Source organism: Aedes aegypti, chromosome 2, assembly GCF_002204515.2.
Source record: "Aedes aegypti strain LVP_AGWG chromosome 2, AaegL5.0 Primary Assembly, whole genome shotgun sequence".
Classification (NCBI taxonomy): Eukaryota; Metazoa; Arthropoda; class Insecta; order Diptera; family Culicidae; genus Aedes; species Aedes aegypti.
The window spans coordinates 443,371,523-443,398,915 of NC_035108.1; the positions used below are offsets into that span (position 1 = coordinate 443,371,523).

At 40.4% G+C, this 27,393-nt stretch overlaps 1 protein-coding gene across 1 annotated transcript in view; it reads right to left on the reverse strand.

Annotated features, from left to right (window-relative positions):
* The window catches only part of LOC5572076 (serine-rich adhesin for platelets), a 170,245-nt gene that overhangs the window by 7,624 nt on the left and 135,228 nt on the right, over nucleotides 1-27,393 (reverse strand). The window contains exons 3-5 of the mRNA XM_021847902.1: nucleotides 24,114-24,200; nucleotides 23,720-23,836; nucleotides 23,573-23,656 (exon numbers count right to left, since the gene is read on the reverse strand). Coding sequence (XP_021703594.1) covers nucleotides 23,573-23,656; nucleotides 23,720-23,836; nucleotides 24,114-24,200 — 288 coding nt within the window. The remainder of the gene's footprint in view (nucleotides 1-23,572; nucleotides 23,657-23,719; nucleotides 23,837-24,113; nucleotides 24,201-27,393) is intronic.

The window sequence follows — 27,393 nt, forward strand, 5'->3', positions numbered from 1 at the left end:
TATGAGATACAAAATTGGTGTCTTCGATAAAGTTGATCAACTAAATGAGAACTATTCGCCTAAAACCTTATTTGTTCGTAAAACACTCAAAAGATGGCGCCAATGGTCGAACATTTTGATTGTTTATATCTCAGTTCAGTGATGATATACAACGTTGTGGTCTTCGACAAATGTGTTTAACTGAATGAGATCTAGTCACCCGAAAACTTATAAAGCGAAGTATGCACTTCAACAGAAAAGTAATCGCCTATCTCGATGCGTGGGAAATTTCTTGCAAGAAATGCTCAAGAAAAACATTTTTCTTTGATCGCAGTACGCAGTTGAAAAGAAATGTCAATTCAAATGGAGCTCACTGTAGAAAATTTCTTGACCATTTCTTGCGCAGAAATTTTTACTTTTCTTGAGCGGAACAGAATACTTAGCTTAAGTTGGGAAAACACTCACTAGATGGCGCTAGTGAGCAGAGATTTTATTTGCTTGTATCTCAGTCCAGTTATTAGATACAAAATTGATATATTCGACAATGTTGATCAACTAAATGAGACATATTCGCCTAAAACCTTTTTAGTTCGAAATACACTCAAAAGATGACGCTAGCGATCGAACATTTTGATTGTTTATATCTCAGTTCAGTGATGAGATACAACATTGGTGTCTTCGACAAATGTGTTCAACTGAATGAGATCTATTCGCCTGAAAACTTATTAGTTCGAAAAACATTCACTAGATTACGCTAGTGGACAAATCTTGTATTTTCTTGTATCTAAGTTCTGTTATGAGATACAAAATTGTTGTCTTCGACAATGTTGAACAACTAAATGATACTTAGTCACATAAAACCTTATAACACTCACAAGATGGCGCTAGTGGGCAAAGATTTTATTTGCTAATATCTCAGTCAAGTGATTAGATACAAAGTTTGTGTCATGGACAATGTTGAACAACTAAATGAATTCTATTCGTCTAAAACCATATTAGTTCGGAAAACACTCACAAGGTGGCGCTAGTGGTCAAATATTTTTTTTTATATCAGTCCAGCGATGAGACTGAAAAAAATCGAACTCTCGAAATTCTTCGACAAAAGTGTTCAACTAAATGGGATCTATTCGCCCAGAAACATAGTAGTTTGGAAAATTCTCCCAAGGTGGCGCTAGTAGACAAACATATTAATTGCTTTTATCTCAATCTAGATATTGGATACGAAGTTAGTGTTTTTGACAAAGTTGGAGAACTGAATGAGACCAATTCGCCTGGAAACTTATTACTTCGGAAATCAGCTAAATGGCACTACTGGGCACACATTTTATTCGCTTATATATCAGTCCACTGATTAAATCCAAAGAAAACTATTCGCCTAAAACCTTCTTAGTTCGGAAGTCATTCTCATGATTGAAGTATAGTGATAAAAAATTTGGTATCTTCGAAAACGATGACCAACTAAAGGAGATATTTTCGCAAACAAACATATTAGCTGAGAATTGCTATTATGTGCGAAACATCAAGGAAACAACCAATAAGAAATTGGTCTGCCTAGATCAAAACAATGGATAATTAATGTCGATTCGAGCAACAATCGCTTATTTTGGATGCAATGCTCCTTACATTTTTAGATGAACCTTAACACCATTTAGATCTTTTGATCTTTTGAAGAGAGTGAAGAACGAAAAAACCGACAAATTGACTTATCCATCCATGAAATGAACTCCAAGGGTGAAGGACGGCTGTCAAATGAGAGTAAAATTAAATAGCCGCCAACCTAAGTCCAGAACCAGTTTTATGACTTAAACGTGGAAAAGTAAAAATTATTATTCGCAAAATTACAGGTAATAAATGCGCTTGAAAGATATTGTTTACAAGCAGTTATTTACTACGCGCTACTGCAGTGCGTTGTTGCCAATTTAATCAGAAAATTCTACTTATTTCCCAAAATGAAAGTTTTCGAGAAAATTGATTACGCCTTCACCATTGTTTGGTCGTAGTTTTGTATGGTTGTTTACTTTGTAGAACCAGCGACGCGTTGAGGTAGCAGTAAAGAGCCTTCCTTGCTGAACTCACTCGGACCAAGAATTGTGACATTTGAGCGGGCACGCTTCAGTATGCTCCCCAGATATTCTGGCCAGCTCTAGTGTCAAAAATCTTGGACCGAGTGGATTCGGTTCTATCGGTGAATAAGACTATATGCATAAGTGATGCAGTAACTTAAACGTTATAGCCGAATAATGTTGGCTTCAAATATTCACATCTGTAAAGCATGTAATAGTTGGAGTCCAATATTTGACTGTCATTGGACTGAAGAACTAACTTTTGATCAGCACTAACGAAATTCTGATATTGCCAAATATAAATTTCGATCACTGTCAGATCAGAGTCACATTGTATACTAATAACTTGAACCAGAAAAAATATTTTGATAGTTATGTTTCCATTATCAGCTGGCAAGTTTTATATAATCTTTTTGAAGACTATTCTAAAACATCTGTAGGTTTTTTCTAAATCAAAATATTTGATGTAAGATTTTATTTTGTTTTTGGTATAAATGGCTTAAGTGTGCATTATTGTACATGTACATGTATGGAAATGTATGTATTTCTGTATCTTACTTACGTGGTAGAGCTGAAAATTGAATTGAAGTCACTAAATGATTTAGTTCTGGCATGCACCTTTCTCCTCTGAAATTTTTATTCTTTATGTTGCAATTTCTTTATCAGGGTACGTCCATAAATTACGTCACGCAAAGTTTTGTCATATTCATCCTCCTCAATTTTCCTCTGTATCACACTTTTTGTATCGATTCCAATTTTTATATGAGTAGTCACGTTTCATTGTAACCCCCTCCTTCCTCTTCTGTACGTGACATAATGTATGAATTACCCCTCACCAGCAGTTTTTTCCAACTTGTTTACATTGTAATGGGTCGAACTGCATGAAAATATATTTGATTAATCCCCAAAATAAACTTATAGAACAGCTAGATATGGACGACACACTTTCAAGAATTTTTTTGGATCCTCACCATAGACTTGAAATTTTTTGGTGAAATAAGGTTTAATTTATGGGAATACGACTATGAGTAACAAAAACGGAGCTGAATTCCAATTGTGAGATACCTTGGGCGTTAACGGGTTAAAGACCTCCATGTCCCTTGCAGTTGCCCAAAATTTTATGGCTCATAAGGTTATCTAGAATGCCGTGAAAAGTGTACTACGATCTGTCAAACTTGGGTACCTTTTGCACTGCCGAGGGACCAAATGCAGTAGGGTAGATGTACCAATAGTGGAGGTACTAAGCACGATTGAATTTCATTTAACCGCCTAAATCCAAGAAGCGCAATTAATGTACATGTTAACATTGTAACGGGAAGTAACGATCATTGTCTCAATCAGAAAAAATGATTTTATCGCAGCAATCCACGGCATGTCAGTGAAAAATAATACCTCCACTATTGGTACACTGTTCCTTTAGTTGCGGTATATTTTCATTTTGTGTTCCTATAGTTACGGTATCGATTTTTTTCTTATGGAATCCTCCACTATAGGAACACTTTACCGCAACTATTGGTACAAGTAAGAAAAGTTTTAGCAACTTTAGTGATATTTCATCAGTTTTAAAACAATTTGAACGCTCTTTTAAACTATCCCGTGTATCAACAAGCCAATACGTCGATTGGCAGTGCCGGTGCTGTGATTAATGTAATAAAATCAGTGAAAACGGCACTACCGCAACTATAGGAACACCCACAACTAAGGGAACACTAACCCTACTAGAAGTGGTACCCAATCTGAGCCCGAGTGGGACGGACCTGATCAAGCTGTGGACCCACCGACCATAAGAGAGGTTAAAAAGGTTATCAGCGAGCTGGAGAATTGTAAGGCTGCTGGAAAGAACAAGATCCCGGTCATGCTCCTCAAGCACGGAAGTGAGCATCTTTCCCAATCGATCCACCACGTACTTCTGAAGGTATGGGAGGACGAAGAAATTCCTATCGGCTGATTGGATTGCTCCATGCACACAATCTACAAGTAAATGCATAGACTGCAGTGTGCCACTTACAGAGGAATTACCCTGCTGAATTCGGCGTACATAATTTTATCGCGCATCCTGTTTAACAGGCTGAGACCACTCGAGGAGTCCTTTGTCGGCAAATACCAAGCTGGTTTTCGTGAGGGCCGCTCAACAACGGACTAGATGTTTACTTGGCGAATGATCCATGGTGAATTCCGGAAGTATAACTTGCAGACTCACCATCTGCTTATTGATTTTTAGGTGGCGTTCGACTCAGTGAACAGAAAAGAGCTATGGCAGATTATGTCTGAGCATGGATTTCCGGCTAAACTTATAAGGCTGGTACTTTTTACGCTGGATGGTTCGAAATCAAAAGTTCGGATCTCAGAAGAGGTATCAACCTCTCAAGCAGGGAGATGCACTTTCAAATTTACTGTTCAACATTGCACTCGAGGGTGTCATTGGGAGATCTGGCGTTTAGAGAAACGGCACTATTAGGGTAACCAATATATTTTGGACCCCTATATGTTTTGGACCCCCAGGGGCATTTTCCTGCATATTTCCCAGTTTAAATCAAAAGACCTACTCAATTTGCATGCCATTTGGAAAGATAGGACCATTCCGCACTTGCATCAACCGTTTGTACATAGAAAATGTGTTTATTTTATCTGAAATTAATTTAATTTAATTGGTTCATCCATGCAACCCTTACAACAGAAAATCTCGTGGTGGAAGATTTTCTCTACATTTTGGCATGTTCTTTGACTTGGTTACGCTGTGAAATTAATTAATTGGGATAAAAAACTAAAATTACTTCCTTAGGGGGTCCAAAATACGACCGTTACCTTATCACATGGTCACACATTCTTTGGCTTTGCGGACGATATCGACCTTATTGGAATCGATCGCAGATCAGTGGAAGAGGCCTTCGTGCCTCAGAAGAGGGAAACAACGAGGATAGGCCTCATCATCAATTCTACCAAAACGAAGTACATGGTTGCAGGTTGAGATAGAGGCAGGCTTGGGGGTGTAGGTGCTGAGGTAGTATTTGATAATGATGTGTTTGAGGTTGTTGAAGAATTGGTTTACCATGGAATACTCATGACATGTGAGAACGACGTTTCCCACGAAGTGAAAAGATGTGTTGTGGCTGCGAATAGGGCCTTTCACGGACTACGTAATCAGCTTAGGTCCCGCAACTTGCAAACGGAAACTTAATTCACCCTGGATAAAACATTGATTGTTCCGGTGGCTCTCTACGGGCACGTACGTTGAAAGAGGCAGACCGGAAAGCCTTCTGTGTTTACGAGCGTAAAGTGCTGCAGACAATAATCGGTGGGAAACTCGAAAATGGTGTGTGGTGCGAACGCATGAGTCACGAGTTGTATCATGTGTACAATCGAATAGTATTCAGCGAATGAATTACGGCAGACTATAATGGGCAGGACACTAAGTGTAAAATGTCGGAAGAAATAATTGCGAAAATAAGATTCAGCAGGAAACCAAGTAGAGGTCGGTGACTTCGTGGAAAACCACGAGTACGCTGGCTATACGCAGTGGAATAAAACATGGCGACCCTAAACGTTCAGGGCAACTGGAGAAATATCGCCCAAGACCGACGAAAATGGAGCTTTACAATACTTGAAATGTGTTTATCTAGGATTTTTTTGAAGAGGCGTCATAGAATCCGATGAGAATAACATCCATATATTTGCCTGGAATACCCATTGAGATTTTTCGTTATTTTCCATTATATTTTCTTCTTTAGATTCTTCAACGAGTTCCTTAAATAACCATTAAATTTTTTTTCCAGAAATCGTTACTCAACGATATTTTAAGCTAATGTTATGCCTTATTATTCCATAAGTTTAACCTTGATTTCACCCGTGAATTCCTATGAAATCTCTACAAAAATTTTACAAAAAAAATTGGGGTGGGTAATGTCTATTACATTACCGCGGGGTTGACGTAGAACTACGATGATTAATAATTTGATTTGTCATGTGTATGAATTTGTAAGTGTACTAGTTTTGTGTTGTTGTTGTTGTTGATCGGATGAAGTTTTCAGAAGATAACTCTTTTTGGACTCATTTTGGTAGTCCTGAAAAGAACCATTTGTCGTTCTGTGGTTTCGAGAACCAGTGTATGGTGTTCCAGGAATAATGCCAGATGATTGAATTTGTTTGTTTGGTCGTGGCTTCGTTGTGTTGCTTGGTTGGGTGATCGGTTTCTGGCTCCAGCTGTAGTTCGCCAAACTCCTCCAGTAGATTAGATGTTTGATGGCTCGGGTGCTTCGATCGTGATAATCGATTGAAACGGTCCAGTGCTTTGGTCTGTAGCAATATCCATTGCATCAGCATTTAGGCTCTGTACATTGATACTCATCAATATGCAGGTTGGGCCACTATGATCCAGTATTTCACGTCTCAAAGCGTCACTAATCGATGATTGCCTAAGCGCTGCAGCTCATTCCTCAAGTCAACCCTTGGAATTGCTGCGTGATGGAACTGGGAAGAATTGGTAGAGTTTGTCAAAAATAGTCCTTGCAGTGAAGTAACCCGCGACAAACCAACATATACCAATTGCTGATCCAGACTTTTGTCATAGTCATCCAGACTTTTGTTGCTTTCAATTCTCCGCTTCGATCGCATCTCAGCAGGCAACAGATCGTCTTGCTCTGACCGGGCGTGCTTCTCAGGCACAGACATCGATAGCGAGGGACCTCCCCGTTTGTCTTGCTTCGCTCAAATCAAACTGTCGAGCGAGCGAGAGAAGATGCCGTCCGAAGCCAAAGTCATCACCGCTGCCGCCGCCAAGAAGAAGAAGAGGAAGCAGTCCACAGGAGATTTTGCGGTCGAACTGTGAACATGGTCGGGCAAGTCATTCTCGCTTTGTGGTTCACCGCTTGTTTGCGTTCACCCAGCCATCGTCATCGCCGCCATCATCAGATTTTGACTTAAGCCCGGTGATCCACTACCTGTTACTGTTGTGCGCCATCCACGTCACGAAACTTTCGGTTCGTCGTTTAAGCAAATAACTTGCTCAAATTTATACATTTGAGTTGAGGATTCCCCGTTTGACCATGGCAATCAACTGATAACATCCCGCAGTGTTATTTATCTGTAAGAGCATCAAAGCTAACAAAGCCATCGGCCCTTTTCAAGGCCATCAAATTAGTGGAAAAGAGTTAAAAGAGAAATATATCCGACTTTATACATGACTGCTTATATTCCTAAATCAATTTCACAGCTTCATACAAAATTTCATTTGTCATAAATAATTTATGACTCAACAATTTGTGACTGTATTCGCGGGCGCTGCTGCAGTGCCGTCGGGGTGAGTGCTCAACATTTCACAACAATTGTAAAATAGAGTGGCATTTCCAACAGCGTCTTTGATGTTCCATATTTTGTGGGAACACTTTGATTAGCAAAATTATCACATGTAACAAAATTGCGACATATTAAGAATGCTTTTGAAAAGACATTCTCATTGAACAATTATAATAATTCTGGCACCCATGGATCAGAAATTTACCGTCATAATAAAGAAAACTATTGATTATCATTATCTCGTATTGAATATTTAGTTAATGTCAACCCTTCCAGCAATTCATGTTCGACCAATTTCTCACGCATTAGCATTCTCCGCAATTTTCAAGTAATTCTAAGCCCAACACATTATTGGCACATACCCATTTCCCAGATTGGTTGATCAGCGAAGAGCACAAAAGGGAGGAGCATCATCTGCTATTCTGAGGTTATAAAACATGCTTCCTTCGTCGGATTCAGTTTCATTCTAATTCCGCTTTCGAGCTGGTAAGAGCTCCTCTGAACTTGCTCAGCGAGAAGTACCTCGCTGCTAGTTTATTGGATGATATTCACTGATTTATCTATAATGATCTAAATATCGCGGTATACTACAATTTGGTTCACATAATTTACCCCACATAATTACATGAATTTGAGAATTTACCACTGCAGCGCCGTCGGACCGTAATAACATCATGCTACTCAGCATTGTATGGTATTTCTAACAGCATCGTTGATTTATCATATAATGGGGGAACACTTCCTAAATTCTCGAGTATTAAATTGGAAAATGTATTAAAATTGCGACAGATTTTAAATACTGTTCAATAAACTGTTTCCTGACCAATTGTAATAAGCAACTATTGATCTGAAATTTTTCTACATGTTAGTCTATTGCGTTAATCTGAAAAATAGGCTATATGAAATTGATGTCTTGGCAAGGGATGTACAAGATGAGCATTATGTATTAATTTTCCAATTTCCGTACTCGAGAATTTTGGAAGCGGGGGCCGTGATGCTCGGGATGGATTGTCCTCCATGACTGGTCCTGGCTGGAAATATACGTGGGGAGAAACTCGACCCTTTGCTGCAGGAATTTCATTAATAACTCTTTGGTAAAGCAGAAATTTCTGATAAAAGTGAACTTTTTCAAAACAACTCTTATTGATTGGAATATTTACCAACAACTCTTTGTTAAGTAAAATCATCCTTAATAACTCTTTGCTCCATCGCCAAACCAAACCATTTCATTGAATTCATCAAGTACAAGAATATGAATGGTAAGGAGAGGCAGATGGTGTATATTTTGCTGGCGTTACTTTCCAACAGGTCGCCGGTTGGCGCTGACTACTAATCCGTCCACTGAATGATTTTCAGTTGTTGCTTTCGCTCTCTGGTTCCGTTCGCTACTCGCACACTGCTGTGGCTTTCACGCACTCTTCTTTGCTGCTCCGCTGCTTGATCCGTTCGTTATGCCGATCGATTTGTGAATGAGCTGGGAGCAGAACAACCAGTGGTTTTATTTGCTCGAGCTCCGTTCACCGATGGCGAGTGGTGGGGTTCTCGCTTGGTTGTTTCGTCACTCCGTTCGCTACTCGCACGCGATTGGTTATTGCTTTCGCGCTATTTTCGTTGATGGTGTGATTCTTCGCTGAGAAATAAAAACTGAAACTCTTTTGATTTTTCATGCAAAATGACCAACTTTGATAAACTATATCTCAGTTATTTATGGACAGATTTGAATGAAATTAGACAGAATATCAGACATAACTTAAATTTTAACATATGTTTTTGAGTGATTTTTCCAATCACACGTTGAAAAGCAGTAACGGTTTGACTTAAGTGATTTTTTGACGATTTTTTATGATTGACATAACTAAACAGCTTCATGGTATCTTCAGAAAAGTTGTAGATTTTGACGAGATGAATAAGTTTGCTGAAGACAGTTTTTGTGTAAGGCTATCAGATTTTAAGATAAAAAGTTTTGAATTTTTCGTCGAAAATTACAGTTTAGTCAAACCGTTATTACTTATAAACTTGTGATTGGAAAAATTTTCAAAAATATATGTTAAAATTCGAGTTACATCTGATGTTCTGTGAATGTTTCATTCGAAAATATTTCCATAAATAACTGAGATCTAACTTACCAAAGTTGGTCATTTTGTATGGAAAATCGAAAAAGTTGCAAATGCATGCGAATGGGCCTTCCTTAGCCGAGTGGTTAGAGTCCGCGGCTACAAAGCAAAGCCATGCTGAAGGTGTCTGGGTTCGATTCCCGGTCGGTCCAGGATCTTTTCGTAATGGAAATTTTCTTGACTTCCCTGGGCATAGAGTATAATCGTACCTGCCACACGATATACGAATGCAAAAATGGAAACTTTGGCAACAAAAGCTCTCAGTTAATAACTGTGGAAGTGTCATAAGAACACTAAGCTGAGAAGCAGGCTCTGTCCCAGTGAGGACGTTAATGCCAAGAAGAAGAAGAATAAGAAGATGTGAATAAGTTCTCTGTTTATTCGACAAACAAGCTTAATATTGGGTACACAACAGCAACAGAGTAGCGTACACAGGGATTTAGTTGAAATCTGGAAACGTAGCTCAATCTTGAAATCTTGAGCGATTTCACAAACCAGATTTTGGATTAACAGCTCAGCAGGCTCCTAGCAGCGAGGTACTTCTCGCTAAGCAAGTTCGGAGGAGCTCTTACCAGCTCGAAAGCGGAAATGGAATGAAACTGAATCCAACGAAGGCAGCATGTTTTATAACATTGGAATAGCAGATGATGCTCCTCCCTTTTGTGCTCTTCGCTTTCTGATCGACCAATCTGGGAAATGGGTATGTGCCAATAATGTGTTTTGCTTGGAATTACTTGAAAATTGCGGAGAATACTAATACGTGAGAAATTGGTCGAACATGAATTGTTGGAATTATTGGCATTCCCTAAATATTCAATACGAGCTATTGATAATTAATAGTTTTCTTTATTATGAAAATTCCTGATCCATGGGTGCCAAAATTATTACAATTGTTCAATGAGAATGTCTTTTCAAAAGCATTCTAAATATGTCGCAATTTTGTCACATGGGATAATTTTCCTAATCAAAGTGTTCCCATAAAATATGGAACATAAAAGGCGCTGTTGGAAAAGCCACTCTATTTTGCAATCGTTTTGAAATGTTGAGCACTCACCCGACGGCACTGCAGCAGCGTCCGCGAGTACAATCCCAAATGGTTGATTTATGATTCACGACAAATGAAATTTTGTATGAGGCCGTGAAATTGATTTAGGAATACTAGAAGTTATAAATAAAGTCGGAAATATTTCTCTTTTAACTCTTTTCCACAAATTTGATGGCTCTGAAAAGAACCGATGGCTTTGTTAGCTTCGATGTTGTTACGGATAAATAACACTGCTCGGACCAGCAAAACTCAGGGGGCTTCTGGTATTTGCTCCTAACGGGATTGCTTCTTGACCACCAATGATGATTTCATCACGAGTCGAAATTTTGAAGCGCGGGTCAACAGCTCCTCGGCCGATGAAATTTGCGGCGGCGATGACGATGGCTGGGTGAAAGCAAACAAGCGGTGAACCACAAAGCGAGAAAGACTCGCCCGACCGTGTTCACAGTTCGACCGCAATTTCTCCTGTGGACTGCTTCTCTTCTTCTTCTAGGCGGCGGCAGCGGTGATGGCTTTAGCTTCGGACGGCATCTTCTCTCGCTCGCTCGACAGTTTGATTTGAGCGAAGCAAGACAAACGGGGGCGTCCTTCACTATCGATGTCTGTGCCTGAGAAGCACGCCCGGTCAGAACAAGCCGATCTGTCGCCTGCTGAGATGCGAGCCAATCGGAGAGTGAAAAGCAAATGACGTCAAATTTTCTCTAGTCACCCCTATTTATAGATTTGCTTGAAATCAACGTTCTCTTTTAAAACAGTTATTAAACTATTTGGACAGGTATGTGGGATTCAGTAAGTAAACGACATGAAGCTTTGATGTCTTGGCTTTCGATTGAGATGCTAATAAAGAAATTTCGTTAAGCCAGCGAAAAGTTATAAACGTTTAAAATATTTCATGCCAACGTAACGCTCTTGGTTTTGAAATTCCAATTTCACTCCTGTATAGAGAAGAGAGACGTACTTCTACGTCAAAATTCTCTCAAGGCTTGTACTTGTACAATAGTAGCTATTGATATAATTTCCAATGAAGTAGCGCTTTAGGAATTCTATTTTCCATGAATCAATTTAATATTTTTGTTTCGCTCCCTGTCAGTTTTTTTTTCTCATATATCTTAAGTAATCTTCCAAGATATTCCTTTAAAAATAGATCCTGATAGCTCTTTCTGTTTTCTGTAAGTTCTCGATGAAATGCCACTTGTGACTAATCAAAAAGCTAGTTCAGGGAACTTCTCCAAGAACTGTTTTTTCATTTCCTTCTGAAATAAATATAGAATTTATATCAAATCATGAATTTCACAGAGAAAATGTTCAAGCATTGTCTAAGTTCTAGAAGTTACTCCAAGAATTGTTTCCAGTAAATTGCGTTGAGTGCCTTTAAGATAGCTGCAGGAAAGTAGGCCGTTTCATGACGGATTGGCGTGATGCAAAACAGCCTATTACGATGAGAAATTGCATAAAAATATAAAAACTGATTGGAGACTTTGTTTTTGTATTGAAAATTGGGATGACGAATACTGGACTACTTGCACCAGTATTCGCCACATTTTTAATTACAGTTCCTCAATTCGCCACATCCGTTGTTGACAAAAACGAGCGTCGAAAGTGAGAACTTTTGATCGGCAAAAATTGGAACATTTCGTGTGAAATTTTTCCCATACATAGTTAAGTGTCCGGAATTTGAAGCTGTCCGTAATATGAATCAAAACGGTACACCGCCGAAGATCGTCCTAAGCACTCGGCGTTCGAAAACCCCAAGAGCTTGAAAGTCCTCCTCGAGCATTGTCCACGGCTCATGCCCATAGAAAACTACCGGTCTTATGAGCGTTTTGTACATCATGCATTTGGTGCGGGGGTGAATCTTCCTTGACCGCAGTTTCTTCCGGAGATTGTTGTAGGCACCAAAAAAAAATTTCTGAACTTTCAAGAAAAAATGAGAATAGCAATAGCCCCTTTTGACCCGAGGCCTTTAAAACACAAAAAAACGGGAATTTTTTTTTCATTAAAAAAAAACAATTTTTGTGAGTCCTCTCATGGCGTAGGGGTAACGCGCCCTAACTAGAGATCAGGGAGTCGTGTGTTCGATTCTCACTGAGAAGACGTGTAACTTTTTCGCAAAACTTCACATCAATTTGTCTATTTAATCCAATTGCAAAGTACAGGTATGTTCCGTTTTTATCACGTTCCGATTTTGTCACGCTCCGATTTTGTCACGTTCCGATTTCGTCAACAAATTATTCCGTTTTTATCAACACACAAAAAATATTTTATTTTTAATTTTCAAAATGTTTAGAATATAAACTAAAAACTTATTTTGAAGCAATTTAAATGCTTTTTGATAGTCTCAGAGTTGAATTTTTGACATTATGTCAATATTGAGCATCTAGGTAGGTGTCAAGTCATATACGATTCAATAAGGTTTGACTCCTTCTTATGTACTAATCAATTGGAGTTTTCAAACTTAGCTTGGTTTGTTGGCTGATTAACCCATCCTTCAATAATCAAAAGTTGTTCTGGCCACGTCCTAACAACATATGGAATTTGTGATTAGTTGAATACGTATTTGAGAGAGTTTCAGAAAACTTTCCTTTTTCTTATATAACATGGCATAAAAGAATGTTTCATGTAAATTTGATAGACATATTTACATTTATAATTTGTATGGCACATAAGACATCTCAAATCCCCCTGGCTCCCCCCATAACCGCTTACATCATTAATGGACGATCCCATATATGTTCAGTTATTTTTGATAAAGGATGCACTTGGGAATAAACTCAAGAATATTTGGGCAACAACAAGAGACATGATCGAGTTTATTTTATTTTTGATAAGATTGTCGACTTGTCATATTTTGGACGTTATCTTTTATCTCTCAAACTCGATAGTATTGCACAAATATAGCAAACAGCCATTGATTAGATCCTGTTCCAAGGGGAAGAGGTCCAGCAAAACTAAGCAATCTGTAGAAGATTTTGTTTCCATTCCAAATCTGCTGGAATGTTGAGCTTTGAGCAGACATGAACCCCTTCCCCACATGGAGACTAAAAGTTAAATTAGGATTCTTATACCAACAGCCATACGCTTATTCAGAAAACTTTACAAAAGAGTTTCTTAACAAAAAGTTCTTATTTGGTGATGCTGGTTCTATAGTTTGTACACTTGTGTATTTTTGATGAACTTCTATATGAATAAAAATTGAATGGTGTTTGTACGTCACGAAATGCCTTAAGAACGGCCTGATAGACTTAGGGTAATTTGCCCATTATTGCAGTATTCCCTATTATTGCGGTATAAGAATTAAACGCTCATTGTTAATCGAAAACTCAATTTACCATGGATATCATTGATGATGATGAAAGTTTATAATATTCCCAAGCCGTACTACATAAATGCTTTAAAAATTAAACGATTTTGATCGTTGGAAGAACAGTTTTAAATGATGCATCAAGAAAGGCTTATATTTTTAACCAGTCCCTCTATCTACGGACGGGTTTTCAGAAGCGTGATTTTTAAAGTTTGGAACCAAACAAATTATATGCAGTGGGTATATCAGTTCAGTATGGATGTAGTTACATGATAGATATTGAATATTGAATAAAAGTTCTATCTTTTTGAGAAAAAGCATATATCGTAATAATAGAACAATCAAAATGCCTGCCTGCCTATTATTGCGGTATCTGTAAATCACATTCAAAAATTCAATATTTGAATAGTAATTTTGAATGTAATTGCTGGAAACATTGATTATATTATAAGGATACTATTTTGTGACATAATTTTGTGTCATTCATACATTTATTTGGTTAAACAAAAGATTTATGTTTATCTTTACCCTGTAGTTGCTCTTTTTTACAAATATATAGCAAATAAACGCAATGTTTTACCGAATAATCACATAAACTGATTGAAAATCGGAACACATGCCAAAAATGCGTTGAAAAATCAAGATACAAGATGATCGCAAGGAACCAATCTTTTAAAATTGCATTGGATTTGTGAATACTAGTGAAAACTATGTTTAAAAGCATCAAAGTTGTGGCTATACTTAAGTCAAAAAAATAATTTCTTATATTCCGACTAGTGGTCTCAGATAGAAGAACCTTGCCTAATGTAAATAACATTGTCCAGCAACGACGGAAAAGGAGACGAAACCGGCAGAAAATCATTCGATTCTGTTGATTTGTTTTCGAATCGTGACATAGAGTAATGAATTAGCTTTTATTATAGATATGTCGAAAGTCACACAAGATGACAGTACCGTGCAATGTCATTAGCATAGAGGGAGCTTATTTTCAATGCTAGAATATTGTGTGGCATTGAATGTATACTGAATGTAATAAAATCTATGATTTTTGGTATACCGTAATAATAGGACAGCACTACCACAATAATCGTTTTAATATTCTATATTACATTTATTGATTCTAACCAAGAAAACCAAAACTATTAATGATTTATTACAAAATCATATTAATTATAGGACTCTGCAATCGAATTTCATTATGAACCTATAAGAATGAATAATCTAAATGCTCCTCACAGCTCCTAAACATCAATACTGTGCATGAATATGTGTATTATCCTGACGAAACTGCAATTTCCATTTCACATTTGTAAAATATTTTGTCTAGGAAAATTATTCCGTTTTTCAGTCGATAACCTTGACGATTTCAAAAGCCAGTGCGGCCAGTATTCTTTTTAAGCAAATCTTGTGAACAAATTCAAATATCAAGGCCAATAATTTAATTGTTTCTTGCACGTTTTATCAATTTAATGCAATAAAGGAAGCTATCTCTTTTAAAACTCAAGTTTATTTTCAAAACCGATGATATTTTAGAGAAAATCAACACAATTTCCATTGGTGTTTTTTATGTATTTTAATATTGTAAGAACACATGCGGTAAACTTAACATCGAATATTAATAAATTTAAAACAAAAAGAATTCATGAAAAAATTCAAACTTTTGATGAACACTCTAATTTAAGATCTAGCAACACGGCCGGACTAGTAACAAAATGCCCTGTTGCAATCCAACCTAACGATGTGGAAGTAAGCCTTTGCCAGGGCTTAGGACATTTCGTCGAATGACATTCGGTAGAAAGTACATTTGGTCGAAAGGACATTTGGTCGAATAGACATTTGGTCGAATTGCTTTGGAACTTTTTTTTGCTGGAATAACGTTTAGTTGATCGGAAATTTGGTTGAAAGCTTATTTTTAAATGGTTTATTATCACTCGGTGAAATTTATTATTGTTTTCTAAGTTTTGCAAAGTTGGTGAGATAATGTATTATTTTAAGTAATCTGAATCATTACCTGATGTTGCATAAAAAATGGGACATTGTATGTCGTCTTATTCTCAAATTCCATACATCTTTTGATTAAATGAAATTTTCGGAAATAGTTGTTTTATACATTGACTGAAATATTTAGCTCTAGTGAATTATTTATTCCTTGAAATTATCATTATTCTTTGAAAAAATGCTCAAGTTTTTATTTTATTACTCGACACTGTGAAGGCTTGCATTATTTATTACTCTTTTGAAATGTCATCGTTCTTTGTAATGAACTGCTGATCTTCATCTGATGGAAGAATTCGGAGAGAGTGCTTGGGATCTTTCTTTGAATTCCGGGTCTTTCCGCTTACGAAAGTGGGTAAGATATTTGAATGCGGAAATCATAATTAAAACGACAGGAAAAAGTTGCTTTAAGGAAAACATTTATGGCCAATTGGCTTATTGTTACTTCCAGCTTAATAAAATTCCTCAAGCCATATATTTCAGCCATATATTTGGGCTTTGATGACCTCGGATGAATAACTTAGTTTGCAGTAGAAGCTTTGAATTATTAAAAATGAAAATTGTGCTGATTCTATGAATCGGGTAATGGAAGACGAGCTTACTGAGGAGACAAAAAATGGCTTGCTTCCATTTAAGATCAACTTATCTCGAATTGCAGAACATGCTTGAACGAAAAAGCAGCATGAAACAGAGATTGTTAGTAAAATGGCTGATACTTTTTCAATTATTCAATCTCTCTTGTATTAGCGACAAAATGCTTCTCTCGACTATAGTCAGACTAAACGTAAAACTCTGTTTCCATACGATTAAGATTCGACCACTTACCTTTCCACGAAATGTCGGTTCGATCAAATATCATATGCTTTCTGTTGCAACTAAACCTTTTCGACCAAATGTACATTCGACGAAATGTCCATTCGACCAAATGTACTTTCGACCAAACGTCATTCGACTAAATGTCATTCGACCAAATGTCATAGATTCCCTTAGCCAAAACGACCAATGAGAAGTGGTCTTTTTGACAGGCAATTGGTTTCGTTTTTGTACTTTGACCTGTCACGTCTTGTCTTAGGTTTTCCATGGAATGGCTGAAGAGGAATCCTTCAATGCTTGAATCGAAATGTCAAAACTGTATGACTTGAATATTGTTTTGCTATATTTGAATATTGTCTTGTAATATTTGAGCCTCTACTGTTCTGCCCATAACTGCAAAACAGTTGTTGCGGCGTGCAACTGGGACTTTGCTCGGGTGAGCGGGAACGGAAAGATCGGATGATCTTCCGTCCACCTGTTGCCGGGAGCAACAGGGCACAGGACCGATAGCTCGACTGGAGGGGGGACTTAACAACTCTAGCCTTGGAAAAGGCTGTTTAGTTTCCACTGGTGGAGGGAAAGGCGGTATGGTTCACTTTAACTTAACTACTGTATTTCTATCGAGGTTAATAATATAATGGTTGGAAAGAAACTGAATGATTTCTTGCACATGCAATCTCCTTATATAGGTTGCAGGTAGCCAAGAACATTGCATGCGCAGCGGTGGGGTTGCGATGGAAACTTTTTCTGCCTGCTATGTATTACTCGGTGATGCTGCAACAGGCTCGATGCTGGATGAAGTGGTGGTAGTGCTTTCTTGTTCACGTTGTACATAGCTGGGCTGGATGGTTGATCGGCTGGATTGCGTACATGCTTGATCATGTCATGTCGGCCGGAATGATGGGAAAGGGAGGCAAGCAAAACTAACGACGTGGTGCGTGTGTGTGGGTTATTTGGGGTGGTTGTTAGTTGTCGGGATGAGAGGCCGAAATACTCGCGGCGGCTCGAGGTTAGATGGGACAGGGGTGTGAAGGACTCATAGACAACTCGCAAACTTCGCGTTGGCGCGAACATACTCCCCGGCCAAAAAGGATAAGGGATGGATTCAATGGAACACTTGGTATGACGACACAAATTCACGGTGATGGGGAACTCAGGGACTCGATTCAAAAGGATTGTCAGGGTGGACAGATAACATTACAAAGGCAGAATAATCTATGACTCAACGATTACTCACAAAGGCTTCCATTTCTTAAAAACTTATGGGCTCTGGCCGGAAAGGAAAAGGGATGGTGAATTCAAGACTGGCTTATTACGACAAACATTCTCGAAAAAGGGGAACTCAGCAAGTCAACTCTAGGACTGGTAGAATGGAAACATTAACTTACTACGGCTTAACAGATAATCTCAAAGGGATGGAAGGAACTACGGACTGATTTGCGGAGGGAACTTGATATCAAGAATCTAATTTCAGGAAACAGTAAGGTATATCAGCGACACACTTTAAGCAGAACAAACTCTTTGCACACTTCTAGAACAGTTCAATCTTGGTGGGTGGGGAAATAATTGAGAAAAAATGGAATTCTACGTCAGGAACTTTCAATTTTATTACACAAAAGGCACAGGCGTTACAGGAACATAAGGGCAATTCATTGCAGGCGCATTAGATCACTACACTAAATGTTAGAGATTCATCTTCAATTCGGTGTGGACTGTATTAAGGATAACTGGCATAATTCAAAATGTGGGCACACAAAACTTCAAAGATTGGCGAACTAATGACTTGGCAAAAGGGCTAAACAAACACTGGATAGGAATCGTGGCAAACTAAGGGGGACACAACCTTCAGGTGGCAATTCAGAAACTAGCTCAACATCGGTCACAAATGGAATGTTTTAAGGAAAACATATTTACACTTCTGCGGGATCACGGTGTCACAAAACATCACTTCAAATTTGGGAGGGAAGGATTTCAATGATCGAAAAACTCAATGGGAAGATAATTCACATGGACTCAATCATGATCAAATAAGAGGGAATCACGAATCATAAAGTAGGATATCAAGCAAGGAGTTTTGGATTAATGGGCAAACATTTCACAAGGCTTTAAATACTACTCGTTACGACATTACTCAAGTAGGCAATGGAAATCAACGATAGGGAAATCAACGATAGGGATATCAACTCAACAATGGAAAAAGGAAGGAAGGGATCTTCGATGGTGGACTGTATTATGGGAATCAATCGGTGGAAAACTCATATGGATTCAAAGCTTACTCGGAGAGACGGAAATTGGCGATTAGGAAAACTCATTGACGACAGTAAGGACGAAAAACTCATCAAGAACAATATCGTTTTGGGTGGGACTCTTCAATGGTAGACTGGGGAAACCACTTTGAGCCAGGATAGGGAATAGGCACACACCACAAATCGAAAGCTTGCTTACCGCTTGATGAACATCTTCGGGTGGATGCGTACGGGACACGCACTCCGGGATGGCTTCGCTGGCTCGACGTCGCATGGGGGCTTCATTTGGTGGTTTCTCCGGCCTGGACTTAATATGGGCTTGCATGGAATCACCAGTCGGGTTGACCGGCGGCATCATCTTCTTCGTGAATCTCAGGTTCGGGGCTTCGCTTAATACCGGACGTTTTCCGGTGGGCATCGGGTTTGGCTCTTTCGCCGGATGGATTTCGGCTATCGTCGGGATTGACCTCGCTATCGGTGGAATCGTGGTTGGACACCGCAACCACTTGGATACCGAATGGCTTCCGGTTGACAGTGGACACGGGTGCTTTAGACACGTTTCGTTCATCTTCAGGATAGGCTTACTGATCGGCGGTATGTCGGCTGACATCCGAATCGGCTTGAATCTCGCAGACATTTTGGTAGACGGCAGGGCAAGCTTGATTACCGGAGGGATACCGGTCGGCAGTAGGAACATCAGCACTGGATTCATCTCGATTGGCAACCGAAACGAATTTGGAACCGGAGGAGGAATACCGGGCACATCTGGTGGCTTTGGAACCGGAGGAGGGATACCGGTAACATCTGGAGGCTTCTTTGGTGCCGGATGGGATCCGACACTAGGCGGGAATCGTTTCAGAACCGAACGAGGTCCGGTCGCACAAGATTGCTGCTTACGAATCGGATGGATTTTAGCCACACACTGGAACTTCTTGGCCACCAAATGGAATTCGCTTGCAACTGGAAATCCCTGGGACACCGGCTGGTATCCCATCACACTGGACGGCTGCTTCATTACCGGAGGGAATCCGGCCATATCCGGGAACACACGTTGGAAAGGCTTCTCTATCGAATTGGATCCGGTCAAGCTGGAAGAATACTTCAATGCCGGAATGGATCCGGCCACACACGGGAATCGTTGGGGTGTTCGACGGAATCCGGTCAAATGGGATAGCTGCTTCGAAGCTGGACGAAATCTTGCCACACGCTGGAAAGGCTTCACTCCAGAATTGGATTCGATCAAGTTGGAGGAATGCTTCAATGCCGGAATGCATCCGGCCACACACGGGAATCGCTGCGGCGTTGGATGGAATCCGACCAACCGGGATGGAATCGCTGGACGGAATCTGGTCCTACAAGGGAATCGTTTCGCGACCAGACACAATCCGATCGCTCTCGGGAACTTGATGGGAATTGTGCGGAATCCACCCACACAAGGGAACCGCTGGAGCACCGGACGGGAACCGGTTGTGCACTGGAACGACTGGGAACTTGCTGCTGGATTCTGGAGTATCTTGGGCACGTCAGTTGGCATCGATGCCAACCTGGGCGGTGGATGGAAACTGGGTGGCATTAGGAATGATTTGGGTAACGCACCACATCCGGTAGCTCTCTGGAACGGCGTCGACTTCGGATGAATTCCAACCAGGTTGATTGGAACTGGAATCGGGTTCGTCGCTTCACAGGATGGAATGTTGCTTAGGCTGTCGACAAATTGGGTTGACTTATTGCCGACATGGAAATCCTCTGGGGTCGTCTTTGCTGGATTAGCAGGATGCTTTCTCAGCTTGCACGGAGGGTTGGACGTGTCTTCGTAGGCAACGGTTGTCACCTCTTCAGACCACGTTGGCACTTTTCCACGGTGGGTGGAATCTTCTTCTCGATGGGCGGGTTGCTCATGTTTGGTAGGCACTTCTTCTCGTTGGATTGGAACATTTTCTTCACGGAGGCACTTCTGAAGCATTGGAGCAACAGAAGGCGGGACAATCGGCGTGGGTGCCGACTTGCACTGGATGACCTCGGCGAGATCACCATCGGAACGGTCCAGGGCTGGTCCACACACAGGATGGACAGAAGCTTCAGCGCTTGGCACTCTCTCTTCACGGGGAAACTTCTGAAGTGGTGGCACATCAGAAGGCGGAACAATCGGCAGGGCTGCCGACTTCGACTTAATGACCTCGGCGAGATCACACTCGGAACGGACCAGGGCTGGTCCACACACATGATTCAACTTCTTGGCAAAATCTTCAGCGCTAGCCACTCTCTCTTCACAGGGGAACTTCTGAAGTGTTGGAACATCAGAAGGCGGTACAATCGGCGTGGGTGCCGACTTGCATTGGATGACCTCGGCGAGATCACCCTCGGAACGGACCAGGGCTGGTCCACACTCAGGATTCAATTTCGCGGAACCTTCAGCGCTTGGTGGCTGCACGGACAGGATTGGCTTGATGGCACTCGAACTCACCTTCACCTCGTTGGCTTGGACTGGGAACAGTTGCTTCTCTAGGGAATGCTTTCTCAGTGGCGACGTGTTTGGCTCCTCCATCACGTCTGGAATCGGAACGGATTGTTCCGTCGTTGGGCTCGGGGATCGACTACGTACGAGCGGGGTGCGCCAGCGTGGCACAGTGGTCGCAGGGAAATAGTTGGTTGATGACGCTCGACTATGCTGATACCTGTTATCGGTGGTCGGAAAGGAAAGCAACATCGTTTCCACCAACACGCAGGCATCAAAATGGAGGTCCTCGAAGCTCTGATAATCCTCATCCAAATCTGAAAATCTCTCTTCTGGGATTGCGGACAGGATCTCACCGTACTCTCTCTGGTATTCTTGGTACAGGAACTGGAGTTCACTTTCGTAAAGCTTCACTCGTGCAAGACTTGGTCGGATGGTACCATCCCTGTCAACCAACTGCTCCTGGAGCCGCTTCACTTTTACCTCGACGAGGCTACGTTGGGCGAACAGCCTTTTCACTTCGGCCATTCTGGAACAGGAACACACACGCGCGGTTTACTTTCGGGTGGAAATGTTTCGAAACTTTTTCACTCGCGCGCGACTCACTTTCGGATTGGAAATGTGGTCGGACTTTTTCACTGTCTATTCACTACACTTGGATGGCGATTTCGTTTCCTCTCCGGCAATGGAAACCAGGAATATTTTCTCTAAACACTTTGGGTCGAGCTACCGGGGCAGGAACAACAGCAAACCTCTCGGTAGGAATGCTGATTGCTATCGGCGATAGCAATTGGGAAGGATTTGTCTCAATCGGCTGATTGACGACACACACACGGCTGCGGTTGCAGCTTCCTCGGAACTGGATCCTCTATCCGGCTCGATTGGACCAAATGTTGCGGCGTGCAACTGGGACTTTGCTCGGGTGAGCGGGAACGGAAAGATCGGATGATCTTCCGTCCACCTGTTGCCGGGAGCAACAGGGCACAGGACCGATAGCTCGACTGGAGGGGGGACTTAACAACTCTAGCCTTGGAAAAGGCTGTTTGGTTTCCACTGGTGGAGGGAAAGGCGGTATGGTTCACTTTAACTTAACTACTGTATTTCTATCGAGGTTAATAATATAATGGTTGGAAAGAAACTGAATGATTTCTTGCACATGCAATCTCCTTATATAGGTTGCAGGTAGCCAAGAACATTGCATGCGCAGCGGTGGGGTTGCGATGGAAACTTTTTCTGCCTGCTATGTATTACTCGGTGATGCTGCAACAGGCTCGATGCTGGATGAAGTGGTGGTAGTGCTTTCTTGTTCACGTTGTACATAGCTGGGCTGGATGGTTGATCGGCTGGATTGCGTACATGCTTGATCATGTCATGTCGGCCGGAATGATGGGAAAGGGAGGCAAGCAAAACTAACGACGTGGTGCGTGTGTGTGGGTTATTTGGGGTGGTTGTTACGGTGAGGCCATAGTAACGCGTCTGCGTCCGCGAACGCGATGCGATCAAAGGATTTCCTGTTGTTGATATTCTGCTTTGCGGGCTCGCACACGCGGACGCGTCGCTCGACGCGTTTACTATGGCAGCGCCCTTAGTTGTCGGGATGAGAGGCCGAAATACTCGCGGCGGCTCGAGGTTAGATGGGACAGGGGTGTGAAGGACTCATAGACAACTCGCAAACTTCGCGTTGGCGCGAACAACAGTCACATTCGACATTTTTGACAAAATGGAGTTAATACCATGTAGAGTCATCAAATGATAAATACTTTCGATCAACTTACTGAAATCTGTGAGATTGTTCTAGAAAACTCGAAAAAAATACCAAGTTGTTTTGTCACATTGGTAATTATAACCGCATAACAGTCACATTGAGATTATAAATGAGCCTCGTAATGTGAAAGCAATGAAATTTCTATCAGAATTATTTTCTGACAATTCACCTAGTATTCAATATGAATTGTACAAAATATGAGCCTCAAATAAGCATTTTTGAGTTCTTGGTAATTTTTAGAAATTTTAGTTTCCTCCCATACTGCCATAAAATGCACACTTAGTATTCCATTTACTCAATGCCTACTTTTGTCGAATGTTACAAATATGCAGTTATGGGCAGTGTTGTTCCGAAAGAAAAAGTTGATCGACATAATAAATATCACAATATACCTACGTCAAACATTGCTGTTACATTTTTGATTCTTTCATGTTTTCAAATTGGTGTCGATATGTAATTGAAACATTTGAATTAATTGGTTAGAGGGCAAAAAACAAAACTTACCTTGGCAGTAGCACACACGGCAAGGCGTTTCCGGATCGAACACCTTCTCTCCATTGGAGTAAACTTTTCCATCCCGTTGACATTCTACGGATAGATTTATGGATTAACTTTCGAACAAATCTATTCATCAGATCCCTTGAGACTTACCACACTGATAGTCGGGACAGCATTCGCCCGTCTTTTGAATCGCCCTACAACCGTGCTTCTTTTCGCATGTGATACTCGTCCGAGACACTTGCGTTCCATCGTAGAGACATGTGTCAGCTGGAAATGAATATGCACATTAAATCAAAATCTACAACAAAATGTCGAAGTGACAGAAGGTCGAAAGACAATAGGTCAAACGATAAATGGTTGAAAGACTAAAAGTCGAAAGGACAAAAGATCTAAGAGGGAAAAAGAAGAGACAAAAGTACGAAAAGCTTTCTATGAAGAAGGAAAAATTCCCATTAAGCAAAGGCGATTTTGACCTTTTCTTCTTGCGACCATTGAATCATTCAATCAACCTTATACCACATTACAATTGCACAATCCAACTTACCGATAAAGTTGGTGACATTCTGAACGTTCGTATCCGTGATCTCACCGTGAATCTCTCGCAGCATTCGACGTGACCTGGTCACTGGACCTGTAACAAGAAGAAAAAAAAAATACCAACATAAGTATCTCGCCAGTTCATAATTGATGATCATAACCGATTTGCGCCGTGGCCACCGCGCCGGTTGGATTACAACGGATTACGACATCGGACGGATCGGCGTGCGCTCCGGGATCTCTTTCAGTTTAGCACAGATGAAAAATGGCCAATCATTACCATCCAACCACGCCAAGTCAATGAGAGTGCGATAATCGTGCGGTCAATCGTCGCCGTCAACAAAGTACAATGGTCCGAATTGAAAATTTAGCAGGAAAAAGAGCTTCCTTCGTCCTCGTCTATCATAGAGGAGAAAAAAAAAGAAGTTGTTCGTGAATGATTTTTGAATTTTTCTTAGTAGGAAACAGTGGAATAGAGGTTTCATACTTAGGTTTGATTCAAATTTTTTGTTTGAGGTTTGAGTATTTATGGTTGCGTTCTTCAGCAAAGCTTAAGAAAATGTCAGTATTACCATCTTTGCTGAAGACTGTTTTGATCCAACTTTTCATTTGAGCTCAGTACATCGATCTAACGTTTAAAAGTTTAACGTGGATGTTGCCTGAACTTTCTTAAAAACTCGAAATTTGCGTGTAACTCTCATGATTTTGAAGTTATCTGCCAATTTATTAATTCGTACCACTGTGCCAACGGCAGGTAACCCCCGCGGTGGGAACGAAAGAGAAAGTGTGGCATCACACCGCCGAGGCCCGATCATCAAAGCATCACCACACAAACGGATTCCGCTCGCGACCGACAGTTGCGGAGCAAATCTCTTCTTGAGCCAAGATCTGCCGAGGGAATACCAAATGACTTGCGGTAAAATTGACGGCGGTGGCGGCGACGGCGAAGGCGGATGTGGAGGTCATTTTTTTTTCTTCGCTGCGCATCGGCCGTTTTGCGGCGCACTATTTTGGCGTTCATGATCTTCATCTTTATTAGGCTTGCGGATCGTTATTGGGATTAATGGGAGGAGAAACGTAGTTGGTCCATGAATGATTCATGTGATTTTGGGGTGAGGGTGGAATTTTTGCACTGGAATAGTAGGATGTTGATTGATCATGATTTCTTTATTTTATGGATATGATTGTAATTGGCATGAATTGTATGCAAACTCCTTAGTTTATTTATTACAAAGATATTCTGGATAATTCTATTTATAGGATTTCGTCCCCAAGTACACAACTAGATTTCTGCCAGGATTTTTTTTTTCAGGAATTCCAACATGAAATTCTTGAGAGGCTTCTCCAGGGATTCTTAATCCTTGTATTTGGGTCATTTTTGGCCAATTTTACATGAGTAGAATATATAATAATCAATCGAGCTGTGAAACATCTATAAATAAATGAAATCAATTTTTTCTTGAGCATTCGGAAGGTTAGAGGGAATTTTCTTGTGAATCTGTCAAGAATTCTTGAGAAATTCCTCTTGGAATTTCTACTTGATGTATTTTTTAATTTCCACAAAACATACTTCCATAGTTTTGACCAGGTGCGAAGATTTTTGCGGAATTCTTCCTAAGATTCTTCCTAGAATTTCCTAATTATCAAAAAAAAAAAAAAAATGTATACGAAGTCTTTTTTTTACGCTACCTTAATTTAAGTCACTTTTTTTACGCAGTGCGTAAATTGAGTTTAGACAAAAATGTGGGAAATTATTGACCTCCGGTTGTGGAAAAGCGTTGGAAACCCATGTAATATGGGTATTTTCGGAACGGACACAACGAGGGGATGACGAAAAACGATGTCCGACGCCATTTTGGAATCCAAGATGGCAACCTCTGGTTTGGAAAAATCGTTGGAAACTGATGCAATATGGGTATTTTCGGAACAGGCACGACGAGGGGATGACGAAAATTGATGTCCGAAGCCATTTTGGAATTCAAGATGACGAATTCTGGAAAGAAAATCACTTGGTTTGGACTGACATTGCTGAAAATGTATCAGCTTACTTTCTGTATGTAAGCGCAAGTAGTGATGCTTTTGTAAATAAATATTACTTAAGATGGCTGAGTTTTATCACTTTGAAATTGTAATCTGCGAAATCAACATGGCTACCAAAACGAATGACGGACTGCTTAGCCTTAAAAGTTTAGATTTTATGCTATAAATAAGTACAGTCAACTCTCCCTAACTCGATATTGAAGGGACCATCAAGTTAGGGAGGTATCAAGATACAGAACACAAATTTTTAAAAAATAGTAAATTAAATGTGAAAAATAGTAAATTTTCAGTACATTTAGCAACGTGACTCTTTTCGCATAGCCTTAAAAACATCTTTTTTTTATTCCCCTTAAATGACTTGTCAAACTTCATTCATTTTCACTATAATCATAATTATCAAATTTATGAAATTTATTAACAATTGGAGAATATTTGAAAATTATCATGGAAATATCGAGTTAGATAAGTCAACTTACGTAGGAAACTGAAACAGATCGCATCGAGTTAGGGAACATCGAGTTAGAGAGGTATCGACTTACAGAGGGATCAAAGTATGCCAGATTGAAGGGACCGCGCATTCCTTAACTGTAGCACCAATCAGGTATCAGGTATCAGAAGGCCGGCTCCAAAGGCACGTTCCCCACCAGTTGGGAGATTTGTGCCATCGCCATATTTGAGCCTATTTCATCATCTACCCGATGGGAGAGGAAAGGGAAGGGAAAGATGGGAGGAAATAGGAGTGGGGTCCCTTGAAGAGGGAAGCTCGCATAAGCGAAATGAGAGCATGTAGCTCCATACCACAATGGGTTCGAACAGCGCCCTAAAAAGGACACTGCAAAACGCATGAGCGTAAAGAGAGCCTATAGCTCATTACCACAGCGGGTTAAGAATAACAGAATATCCTGAAGATTCAGGCTTCTGAATTCAGTTTCACTTAATAAGTGTTTACCAAGTAATTGGAATCGCATTTGCGAAAAAACTGGACAGTTACATATCAGGTGATACGAAGTTCCATAATCGGAGTCACAACTATCACACACAAATGAGTCAGCACGCTGAATATTTGCCATGTGATAGTTGAGTCGGCAGTGGCCTGTCAACGCTCTGACCAAGAGACTGCAATTCTGCTTTGACAGATTTGTCAAATACTTCGCCACCCTTGGAGATGGCTCAGTAATGTACAATTTTGTTTGACGACATGACTCCAAACTATTCCAATATTGCTTGTGCTGAGTTGCCGCCCAAGA